Source organism: Oreochromis aureus, linkage group 2, assembly GCF_013358895.1.
Source record: "Oreochromis aureus strain Israel breed Guangdong linkage group 2, ZZ_aureus, whole genome shotgun sequence".
NCBI classification, from domain to species: domain Eukaryota; kingdom Metazoa; phylum Chordata; class Actinopteri; order Cichliformes; family Cichlidae; genus Oreochromis; species Oreochromis aureus.
This window is the reverse complement of record NC_052943.1, coordinates 23,768,407-23,781,278: the sequence shown is the minus strand read 5'-3', so window position 1 is coordinate 23,781,278 and position 12,872 is coordinate 23,768,407. Positions and strand designations below refer to the sequence as shown.

Sequence of the window (12,872 nt, the reverse complement as noted above, 5' to 3'; positions counted from 1 at the left end):
ATCCAGTTGTGTTCAAAGATAATGCTGTGGTACTGTAATAGTTTGCCAGCCATATACATTATAAAAGATAGATGTAATTACACAATGTCACATGTTGTTTTCTGAAAACTGTTTTTTAAATCAGCTAAATTTTATCAACATAGTGTCACATCACAACATATCAAAAGGCACTTTATATTGTAAGGTAGAGACCTTACAATAATAAAGAGAAAACCACTGCCCCAAGAAACACAGTGCATCACGGGAAGTACCTAGCTGCCTAGGTCTATTGCAGCATAATAAGGCAGGATTCAGGGTCACCTGATCCAGCCCTAGGTATATGCTTTATTAAAGAGGAAAGTTTTAAACCTAATCCTGAAAGTATAGAGGGTGTCTATCTCCTGAATCCAAACTGGAAGCTGTTTCCACAGAAGAGGGGCCTTAAAGCTAAAAGCTCTGCCTCCCATTCTACTTTAGAAGGAACCACAAGTAAGCCAGCAGGTGGAAGGAGCATTCTCTATATCAGTCATATAGTATCAGTAGCTCTAGATAAGATGGGGCCTGATTATTCAAAGCCTTTTACGGGAGGAGAAGGATTTTATTTATCCATTTGAAGCATCAAGATGAGTGTTTCTTTCATTAGTAGAGCCCAACCTATATCAGATTTTTAAGGCAGAAAATTAGTGACTTAAAAATATATCAGCTCATATTTTTGTTATATTAGACATATAAAACATAAATAGCCTTCCCTAACATCTGTTATGTGTAGTTATTTTTGAATCCTTAATAAGATGAGTGTCATTTAAAAATAATCTTGTTTTACTGAATTGAGTCATGTATTACTCATTCACCCAACTCTTTACCCAACTAAGGTTGTTGTGTTGGTGGCATTCCAAAAGTTTGTTACCTGAAGGGAAATTGCAGAGTGGACTTCTTGGTTAAAAAAAAAATAGATGTGACAAGGACGAGTGTTTCAGTGAAACCGCTCACTTAATTGTTATAATCAAACATTGCTTGTATACTACCTTTATTTTTATGACCCAATGCCATCTTCCTTTTTTTGCTGTATCTTGCCAACCAAATTATTGTCAGTGAATTAAAAAACAAAATATATATCAAGTAAAGTTAACCCAAGTTTGGGCAAATACTAGATTCACTTGAGAAAACATTTCCAATTAGCTGCTAGAGTGAATGCCTTATTAGCCTTTTTAAAATTGATTTGGAGGAGCATAACAATTCTGGCTGTACAGTTGTGATTTCCTTTTGGTTTTTATTAATTATCTTTTCTTGTTTCTTTTTTATTATAATTGTTTTTATTCACGTTCTCTTTCTTTTTAACCTAGTCCACCTCTAATCTTGTGTTGTTTCATGTGTGGTGTAATACAGACTTTGCCAGGCTTGAAAATTAGTTGACTTACACCCTTTACTTCTCTGAAGATTATAATTAGACACCCAAACCATCAGCCAGGCCTCTTCTAGGAAAAGCTGCTTCCATTAAGTCAAGTTTGCTGTTATTCAGCACCCATGGTAGAGCGAGAGTTAATGGATAGTCTAACTGTTGCTTGTCAAAACCCCTGCTGAGTGTTTCATTCAAGTGCTAAAATGGTTTCATAACTCGTGGCTCATTTTCAAACCTTTTTTCTGATATCTCCAGAATTTATTAAAAGAAGAAGTTGATGTACTTTTAAAATTTGAAGTAATCCTTGAGTGAAGTACTTTTTAGTTTAGTGTGGAAAAGATTAATCCATCAGTGTGGTATAATTTATCTATATATGCGCTCCCATTGACATGACTCATCACCCTGCAAACCAACACTGTGGGGGACAAGCGGGACCAGTCCCCCCTGCCACCCCAATACGTTACATCTCAAAGAACACAGTGAATGACAACTGTAAGATAAATCCAAATAAATGTCCCGCACCAAAAAATAAGCTGGGAACTTTACTGCATGGAAAATGATTATAAACCCCAATTTCAGTATGAGCTTTGCAGTTTCACTATGCTGATTCAGTGGGCATAAGGTACTCAGCAAGTTTACTTGTGAAACATGTTTCTCCGTGGCAGCTAGTTCTGTGCACAGTGAGGTTGGAAACAGTGGGGTTTCAATTAATTAACTTTTCACTAGTGTTCATGTGCCACTGATGGGTCAGGTTTAAATTCCCAGTGAGGAGAAACTTTTTACAACATGTTCTACAGCCCTCTCAGTGAGAAAGGTTCAACTTGCTTTTCTGGCTGTCAGGAATGTTTTGGAGTTCAGCATAAACGGGCTGCTGCATTCATTTGCTTCTCTCAGCATTTAACATCTCCTGTCATCTATTTGAAGGTGTAGGCATGCACCATTTGCAGCTGTTCAGCTGGGCTGTAATGTTGCCGTAAAACTAGCAGAAAGCCAAGACAGTTGGATGGAAGTGTATTGTAGAGGTGCTAAATATACTGCCCCTTTAACACACACAAACTGGTGCCTGATGTTTGTCAGAAAAGTGCATCAACACACACTGGACTCAGCAGCATTAGTGGCTTTTATATCTAAGAAATAAGAAGTCATTGAAATATAGCCTCTCTTATGCTGTTGCTTAAGTGCCGTGTGATTTACTTATAGCAGGAAGATGGAGGATTTTTTTCATTACTTGTTTTCCACAAGGTAGCTGTGATAAAATTAGTCCAATTAGACATCCTCTTAAGCTCTGTAGCATACTAATGCAGGCCGTCCCTCAGGATCTCTACCAGCAGCTTGGAAACAGACTAGAGGCTGATCAGCCAGAGGTAATGCACTCACAAAGGCCATTTGTGACTGTTTTAAAGCCATCCTGATGTTTGTGGGAGGAGGGTGGAAGGAGATAATAATAATCTTCTCACCTTTTACCTAATACCTGTAATTTATTTTGCATATTTAAGATTGTTTTAGCAAGCTGCAAAAGCACAGTTATTTCTCCTCCTTCACAAGATGGTGAAAGGTGACACGGGATGCTGAGATGCCGCCCCAATAGCTGCGCATTATATAATCATCTCTTACAAGCACAGATTCATCATAAAAGGCAGCTCGTTGTTCTTTGACCTGAAGTTGAGTGGCAGTGTTTTCCGTGTAAGTAAACCCAAATTTATTATTTATTTTGCAGAAATCACTTGTGCAAACGTTAAGTACAGCTGCCTCGGACAATATCGATTACAGTTATTAACGTCAAAGCTCAAAAGATCTGCTCAGAAGATCTTGATTACAAGTACGTGATTATGAGTTAACAAGCCCCATGTCTGCATCTGTTTATATTTTCCTGTCTGCTTATTTATTTTTTGAAAAATTATTAAATAATTTGCTTATTTTGCATAAAGAATTAGGTACAAAATACACTGAAAAGCACTGGCAATCGCATAAGACACAGTAATGAGTAGCAGCTCTAGTGGAATAAGAAGACAGTGCTGCTGTGTACATATACTTATTAATATAAAGAATATACTGAAATAAGACAGCCATTATTACTTCACATCCATCCATCCATCCATTCTCTTCCACTTATCCAATTCAGGGTCGCAGTCTCTATCCCAGCTGTCTTAGCGTACTCCCTGGACAGGTCGCCAATCTGTCTATGGCGGTTTGGTGAGAGAACTGTCATAGTGTCATAATATAAATATTCTGTGTAAGCGCAGCCTTTTTTGAGCTTACATAAGATTGTTTTGGAATAATTGGTGTTTATAACATGCAATCAACTTCTTGTAGGTAATGTTGTAAGCTGTAATTTTCTTCCGACTACATCTTTTTCTCCTCTGAACAACAATTATGGTTATGTTAAACCTTTCATTTGTACTCTCTCACCAGGTTTTCCCACTCATGTCAAAAACTGCTTTTTGGTCTTCACAGCTAAGTTGTTTCTGCATTACCAAACAAGACGGGAAAAATATAAAACCTGGAATGAAGGAAAGGTGCAATGTTTCCCTGTCAGCAATGTGGGTTTGTCTTAATAGACGCATAAAAAGTCACCTGATTAGTGTTTTGTTTCATATTATACAGGGAATTATTATTTTTTCTTTAAGTAGTGCAACAAGCCACAGCAGTTCGACATGAAAAGCAAAAATACGAATCTTCTTTGGGAAAACAAAGGAAATGGGAATGTTTCACCAGTCAAACTATTTTCTGTCTCTGCCAAACATCCAAGTCCACCGAGTCATTCATGCGCTATATCAAAAACACAGAAGCAGAGACTCCATTCTTCTTGCTTTGGGAGAGAGTTTGCACAAATCAAGTCAACCATCCAAGATCAGAGAGTATTCAGATGAATGTGTATTCTGTTTTTTGGGGGGGGTGTTTTTTTACCTTTGAGTCTATGCATATGATCTATGAATACTGAGCATCAGGGAAAAATACTTTTATCTCCTCTTCAAAATGTCAAACTCAAAAGCAATTGGGGCTACACAGGCGTTCAGCTTTGGTAATATTGAATGTCATTAGGATTGAGCGAGGGAGTAAGTTAGAAAGGAATGAAAGACTTGGTGAAGAAAGACAGCTCGAGTGAGCATGTATTTGAGAAAGAGGGCGACAGAGCATGATAGAGGATGGAGTAAGAGGGTTGGCTAAGCAACCTTGGTGCAATTTGTCTTCATGCAGCTGGTCCTTTGCAGCGTCCTCTAGGCAGAGCCTATTTTCCCTGACAAGCTTGTTGCCTCCAGTGCAATAGGTGATTTACCTCGTGCCGTGCCACTGACCAACATCCCCTTCTGAGAGCAGAGGAGAGTAAATCAAAAGTCTGGACCTTACCGTTAATCACTAATTACAGGTCGAACGGTGAAGGTTGATCCTTCCCTGGGGGCCGAGTCCCTCAGGCCTCAAATCAGACCAAAAAGAGGAGCCGGTGCCACTTCCTCCACTGATAAATCTTTAACACAGGAGCTGCTGCACGCTGAAGGCTTTCAGCTGGCTCTGGCCGCCCTGACTCCCCTTTCTCTGAGGATTTTCTCATTCGGGTCGGATCCCTTCCATCCCATCCTTGCTCCACCCAATAGCTAAAGCTTGCCTGCCTGTCTGCCTGCCCACTTTCTTCTTAAAATTCTCCCTATACCTTCACAGATTTCTATCCCCCTGGGGATCAGCAGCAAATCGAGTTTGTTGCTTGCAGCGTATTCCAAAAGCATTAAGATACAAGGGTGCTGTAATTGAATGGTTAGGGAGGACATTATTGAAGGAGATTTTTGTCAGTGTATCCACCCACCACCACCTCAGCACCATGTAGAGCACCAAGTAGCTCCTTGGATTGTTGATCTGCTGGCTATATTGTTATCAGTGTCGCGGGAGGAGGAGGTATGTGGCTAAGCCACGAGTGACTGAGGATCCACTTTCCTTAAATCTTTGCTTTCTGCATGAGGGTGATGTTATTGTGTTTTGTTTTGCTTGCTTTGTTTTTCTACTTACTTCCCCAATTATGTTTTCTTCTGGATATTGTTCATTTTGCTTGACACCTTGATTGCTTCATTTTGGGTTGCTATGGCTATAGTTAATGTAACATGAATTTGGTAGAAGTACACTCAGACTCGGCCCATTATTTTCTCATGAACTTTGATTTAAACAAAGTTGAAGTAAAATAAATATCCATTTATTACAGGAAGGATAAACGTAAACCAAACTTCCTAAATTGTCAATAAAAATAGAATGCAATGATCTCTTAAATGATTAATGATAGCAGTATAAAGAGTACAAATCAAATGTTTGAACTGATAAATGTCTGTTTTAAACAGTCATCTTAAATTTGCCTGCCAAGCATTTGAAAGAAATTTATGACGGAAGGTAAAAAAACCAGTGGACAAATTGTGTGATTCTTAAACAAAAACAGTGACACACACACACACACACCCAAAAAAAAAAAAACCTCTTGTGGAACATCTGAAAAGTAATAATTGGTGAACCTGGTGAAATGTCACCTTGTCTCTTAGATACTGATAGCTTTAAAAACAGAAGCAATTCTTCCATTTTGACAGCTTCTAAGTATTTAAGGCTAGTGACATGAGCTGGAGCTGCTGCTTCAGTTTTCATTGATATAGCCTGCAGTGTTCTTAAGAAAACACAGTGAAGGGGCATAGGTCAGGAGTTGCATCAGTAGCACTTATTTACAGGGTTGTGCACTATGAGTTCTGCTGTAATGTCCTCAGGCTCTTGAGAGAGAGTATATGGCAAACACGACCAGTGCCACTGGGTCGTTGTGTGCCTGAAAACATCACAATGGAAACAGTTTTTTTGGCCTTCCAACACATTCTTTACTGTCTACCAACCCTGCACCATACTTTGGGTCCTTACAACTTTGTCTTATATCCTAAAATAAAGGGGGTGACATAAATGTATCAAGTATTGTTATGTTAGTAGAAGTTATATGCTACCTGTGGCTGTGGATCCACTTTGTTGAAACATGAAGAAATACGAAGAGGTAAGCTAAAGACAGCAGTGCATCTGTAAGCCCTGAAACAGCCTTTCCCTTGTTGACCTGAAGTTGTCCATGTACAACAATACTGCATAAAAAAACATGTTTAATGAGGTGCTATAAAACGAGTTTTTACTCCTAAATGTTTTTCCATTTCCCTTCAGTCATTATTATTTATTTCCATCCATGACAGCTCTCATATCACCCCTGCTGACAACTGTTGTCATGTCTTTATTACATACAAACAGTTCTTAATTAATCAAATGTGTTCCATCAAATGACTGTCATATTACGGTGTCCACAGGGGAGATGTTCCAATCGTTTATGAAGCTGGTTATTGCTTTTCATGTATCATTTTCACCATGCTTTTTTCTAAATCAAAACAAGTGGCAGGTTTATTATTTATTTCCGTCTAAAAAAAATACTGTCTGTGCTGGGCATCACATGACATTTTATCATTTACCGACAAAAGAGACTGACTAATGAGCAAATATGTTTGCTTTTTAAGTTTCTTTATGTTTGTTTGAATGTTTTTTTTTCTTTTCAACTTCAGTATTTGTGTTCAAGATCATTTGTTATTAAGAAGGAAACACTTTAATTTTCATCTCCTTGGGGATTGTAGTGCTGACACACATAGTAATATAACAAAATAAAAAATTATTAAGAAATCTAAAGTTCATCCTTCAAGTTTATCCTTCAAGCTTGGGTCCTCTACCAGAGGTCTCTTCTCCGATTCTTAGGACTGTGCAGTTCTGGACAGAGATCTCAGATGTTGTTCCTGGGATCTGATGGAGCAGCTCGTCCAGTTTGGGCATCACTGCCCCGAGTGCTCCCGTTACGACAGAAACTACTGTTGCCTTTATCTTCTACATCTTTTCTATCTCCTCTCTCAGCCCTTGGTATACCTCTAGGTTTTCAAGTTCCATCTTCCTGAAGTTGTTATGACAGATTTAGCTGACCGTGTCGTTATCACGTTATAGCTACATCTATCACTATGGCCTTCTGTTTGTCCATCAGTACTGGTTGGTTAGCCATCACCAGTTTATCTACCTTTATCTGGAAGGCCCACCAGATCTTAACTTGGTCATTCTCAACCACCCTATGGGGCGTATCCCATTTTGTGCTAGGGATTTCCAGGCCATGCTCCCCACAGATGTTCCTGTATACTATGCCAGCCACTTGTTTATGGTGTTCTGGATATATATAGACTTCGAGCATCTTGCTGTTATGTGCTGAATTGTGTCAGGGGCATCTTTGCACAGCCTTCACTTTGGGTCTTGGCTGCTGTGGTAGACCCCAGCCTCTATTGATCTTGTGTTGAGAGCTCATTCCTGTACTGGCATCATTAGGGCCAGCCATTGATAGGATTTTACGATATCAGCCACTTCTTCCATCTGCTGGTGGTACATGCCGTGCAGGAATCTGTCCTTCCATAATGTTTCCTTTTCTTGCTCCTCTTCTTTCTTGGGTTTCTGCTATCTGAGTTATTCTCTACGCACATAGGTCATCTTCCTGATGTACCTAAGGAATCTTTGTTCTTTCATCTATTCAATGCATCTATTCAAGCACAGACTTATGCAATAGCCTAATGGTATACGGGTCTCTGACTTACCCCAATGAGCTACAGTGGTAGTCAGTGTTTTTTTAATCACTTTTTCATCAGTTGAATAAGAAAACAATTTCTAGAAGAAACTGCAGCCTTATAAATTACAGCAGAGTTTGTTCAACACTTCACTAACAGTATAATCATTTAAACTTAGTTATTCTTCACTCAGAAGAAAGGGCTCTCATTAATCCTCTAATTTTGATGTAATCCTAGCAGTGATTTGCCTGGGCTTAAACAGGGTTTCATTGGGCCAAATGTGAGATTAGAAGTCTTAACTCAAAGCTTCCCACTGAAAAGAAGTATGAGTTTTCTCGCGGTCTCAGTGTGATTAGCTTGGATCTAACACGCTAGCCAAGTTCACAGTTCAAAGACACAACAAGTGGACCAAACACAGCAAATGAGTGAGAAGGTTAAAAAAAAGCAATCAGCAGCCATTGGTACAAGGGCCACAGGAGTCATGCTGTAATTGAAGGTGTTCTCATCCTCATTCTCTGGGCTGTGGCAAGTGAACACTGTTGGACCTGCTCTTTCATTAGGTTTTGTATTTCATGCCCTTAGGAGCAGAACAAATTGAGTCTCTGTTTCCTTTTGCTCCATTGCTCATTACCCAAGAGAAAGATTAAAAGGCATTCTTTCACAGGCCGCATTACATAATATCAGCAAAGAATGGCGGACTGTATATTGTACTTGTTGTCTCTTCAAAATACTGGATGCACAAAGGGATTAAACAACTGCAACCATGGTGACCTCTCGCCAAGCCACCCGATCGGGCTTACTTGCTGTTCTCTCTCTGTGTTGGTCTCATCATCATCAGAATTAGGTTTTAAACACTTTGGCTTATTGCAGAAATACTGAAGCGAGCAAAACGCTAACTCTGGTTGAGGGTGAGGGGTTGTGTTTCCGTGGGGAACCTCTGTGCACATAGAGAATATTTTTTTCTTTTCTTTTTCTTTTTTGATTTCAATGTTACTTTCATCAGAAAGTGTGTACTCCTGGGCTTTTATAACAGCATGGAGATGTTTTAAACTCTCAGAACACTGAGCATGTTAAAAATATTCCAGCTTTAAGTTACAAAGCACCACGCTTCAGTTGAGATTTTAGCAGTCAGCCGAAGAGTAGTACTGGTGCCTCCCAAAAGTGTCAGGTTTGTTCTTTTAGCTAAAAAAGAAATACGTAGTGGTGGACACAGACTCTGCAGAGAGGCTTATAACGCAGAACTTCCATTAAAGTATCTTCACATAAATTATGCAAAGTATTTACAGAACGTTAAACTTAATTCCCTCTCATTACTGTGCAAAATGCAATAATTGTGCTGCCTCGGTGCATATTTAAAAAAAAGAAGTGTCTCCCGCTATAGGACGGTAGCAACTAATTGAGACACGCTTGTATTGTGTGTTCTTATTTTTATGCTTCGTTAAAAGACAGATGTGAGAAAACCATGAATTTTGAAACATCTCAGTGGGTAAATTGTGAGCCATTAGAAGAATGAAAAGCCAGCGAATACTCAATGTAGAAAAAAAATATAGGATGACTGAGTTGAATTCAATTTTTTACTGTTAGCCGTCATGTTCAAAGTTTAGAGTGGCCACTTTTACTTAGCAGGTTAATTGTTTCAAAAATGATAAATTAAGCCAAAGACAGCCACTCTAACTTCTGTTTATCTCATCAACAGATGCGTACCTGCTCACCCTTCCAGAGGACCAGAAAATCAGCGTGACAACAGTAACGGTGGGCCAGAGTGCTGTGTTGACTTGCGCCATCACAGGTGAACGGAGACCTCCTATATTGTGGAAGAGAAACCATCAGTATCTGAACTCCTTGAACCTGGAAGACATCAATGTAAGAGCTACCTGTCAAAACTGTCTTTAATTTATTGTTTCTAAATAGATGCAATCTAGTTAGATGTGCATATAACTTTGAATAGGTCTAATTATTGCATTTTCACAGCAGCAAGTCTCACCAATTTGCAGTTTTTGCAGTTTCAGGGCTGTCACTTTTTTTTTTCCTTTTGGAAAAAAATTACACAAAAAAAATCCCTCCTATATTTTCTTCTCATCATATTTCAGCTTTATTCTTTTGGCAGTGGCTCAGATTGTCAGCGCATTTTATTTGACTGTTGGCACTGGCTTTGTGTTGTAGGCCTGACAGTAATCCGGAATGTCAGTTTGTGTTCCTGGTGTCTGTGTTTAGAGACTGCTGGGAGGGGCTGGGATTTCAGACAAAGACAAAAGATGAAGGGGGATACCGAAGGGGTTCAGCCCTAGAGGAAGGACCTACTTTTACAACTTGGTGAAAGACTGCGTGTGCGTATGTGTCGGCGTTTTAATCTGTATGCACGGCCCCAGACAGCCCTCTGTGTCACTTTCATCCACATCAAAAGGAGCACGGATACTTAACGTAGCGAGATACACAGAGAGGTACAGAGGCAGAGCTCCTTTGCTTTACCCTTTTCCTCTCCATGTGTCTGGGCTGACCAAGATGAGTGTGATACTGCTGTGCATAATTAAGTCAACACTGTCGAAGAAGATAAAGGGAAACCCAGCGAAGCCACTAATGTAACATTAAATCTTGATGACCCTTAAAATGAGTAAGAGGCGCCCAGCTGTCGCCAGTCATCCTTGGCACCATCAACTGGCTTTAAACTAGTGTGCTGGTACTGGATGGAGGTGATGTGTGACTATTATAGAAACCTGTGCCAACCCCATACGTAAGTCAGATTTTTTTTCTCAAGAACGCTGTGGATATCTTTCAGAGGATTTATGGAAGTGAAAAAAAAGTGAAATGCAAGGTTTTGTAAGGTCAACCTAGACTTTGATCTCTTTCATATATGTTTTTTTCAAGAACTGTTTTACTGCTTTGTTTTTTTTATTGTTTTTTTTTTTTTGCAAGATTCAATAGAACCAGTTTTTGTTTCATCTTCGTATTTTGCCTGAAGACACGGCAGAGTTCAGCATCTCAACGAGGGGTGGTCTTTGTCTGCTTTTCATGCACTGTCATCCGTTTCCACAGTGACCAGTATCAGATCTTGCTCAGGTGTAGTTTCAATTCAAATGTCAGCTCAGGGATGAAAGCTTCTGCTACTGAATGAGGTTCATTATGAAAAAAATGCTTTCTCTGAAGTTCATCAATAGCTGGGAAAAATGACAGCATATAGACGAAGGAATAAAAATGACCTATTTTAAAACTGTTAGACATTGCTATGATTTTACATCAGGACTTGGATAAAAAATAATCTCTCCACCTTTTCTACTCATACATTTTTTTCCCATTATTGTGAGAGCGGGGAGGAGAACAGGCTGTGCTGGTAATCAATCAGAGCTCTGCCTTTTGTGGTTTGCAAACATCTTACTCCTACAGAAAGCATCAAAATTTGATGTCCGTCCACAGAACTCAAGGTTTGAGTTGCACATCATGGAGAAAGCAGAGTTGAAAGAAGGCTTCAGCTAACAGTTTGCATTTTAATTAACCCTAACCCACTTTGGTACCCTCAGGGCTTCATAGTACTTGTGGTAAATGTTGACACATAAATTATACTCGCTATGCCTCTCGCTCTATGGTACAACACAGCCTGTTGGGTTGATGCCAGTGCAGCTTCATGAAGTGAAACTGAGTTGGACAACTACAGGGACTAATCTGGCACTTCATACTGAGAGAACTTGATCTAGTCTGATCCTCGGGGTATGCGATTGTCAGATTAGATCTTTTTTTGTTGGTACCTAAAAACGCCCAAGTTTACAACCTCTGCTGTTGCTCAGATTACCTCTTCACTTACACTAAACACTGTCAGCAAGGCAATCAGCATGAATGCTAACAGCCTCTTGCTTTTTAACAGAATACTGTGTGAAAGCCACGCAGCATCAAGAGGAACCACCAGTGGAACAGGCGCAGCTCATTCCAGATTTATTTTTGGCCCTCAGACATCCAGTCAATCATTGTTGTTCTTTCCAGAGAGGAGAATGGATTTTGCCTGCATTTGGCATCCACAAGCCCTTTCCCAAATTGCCTTGCAGACAATTTCTGTATAATTGCTGTCTGTTAATATTTGTGAGCATCTGATGCCAGCCTTAATTGGAGTTATATTCCTGTGAGTACACATGGGAGATTTATGCTGTGTAATCTCGCAGGCCCTCCCAATTTTAGAACGTTGTTATTTTAGATTTTTTTTTCTTTCTCAGACTTAGTGAATTGCACATTAATCCCAGCGGGGCGCTTGTATCCTGGAGTTCAATAGAGCCTCTCTGAATTTTGACAAAGCAGCTTACTGTAATTCCGTGAAGTTGACAGTTGCTGGCTATTGCATCATCATCCAAGGCTGTCAGTATTTCAATCCTCCCTGAGTGGCCAAGCCAAAGACACAGTTGTGTACTGTGCATGTCTCTGTGTGTGAGTTTGCGTGTGTACCTTCGTATTTGCTTTTGGGGATGATGACTCTTGGGTTTTGCCAAAAGTTCAGATGATGACATTTTTGTAATTTTTCAAAAGTTTGAAAATCCATCTATTTAAAAGAGTATTTAGAGGAGATTTGTATACAGTATTTGTCAGCAGCTTTCAGAGTAGTACGTCCTACTTAAACTAGTGCTTTTACAATAGAAACATATCTCATTAGGACCAAAATCTTTGATCTGAATGATAAAAAACATGAACGTGTTTAAAAATAGACATGTTTTGAAGACAGACACTAAAGCTTCAATTGGAGAAGATGAAACACAGGAAACAGTACAAGCTTATCTGAATGTTTCTTATTCTCCCTTCTGATCACATCCATTGAAGTAGGCATTTATCTGATATAATTCTTCAGCAGCTGTTTTTTTTTAATCGAATGCAGCTCCTGTGCTGTTTCTAATAGATGATTCAATCAAGTTTTGTCATAACACATTTCAGATAATACA

General features: G+C 39.4%; 1 protein-coding gene across 2 annotated transcripts in view; it reads left to right on the top strand.

Moving 5' to 3' along the window:
- Positions 1-12,872, top strand: part of fstl5 (follistatin-like 5) — a 180,294-nt gene that overhangs the window by 103,932 nt on the left and 63,490 nt on the right. For both annotated transcript variants that reach the window (XM_039621131.1, XM_031757945.2), the window contains exon 7: positions 9,656-9,822. In XM_039621131.1, coding sequence (XP_039477065.1) covers positions 9,656-9,822 — 167 coding nt within the window. The remainder of the gene's footprint in view (positions 1-9,655; positions 9,823-12,872) is intronic.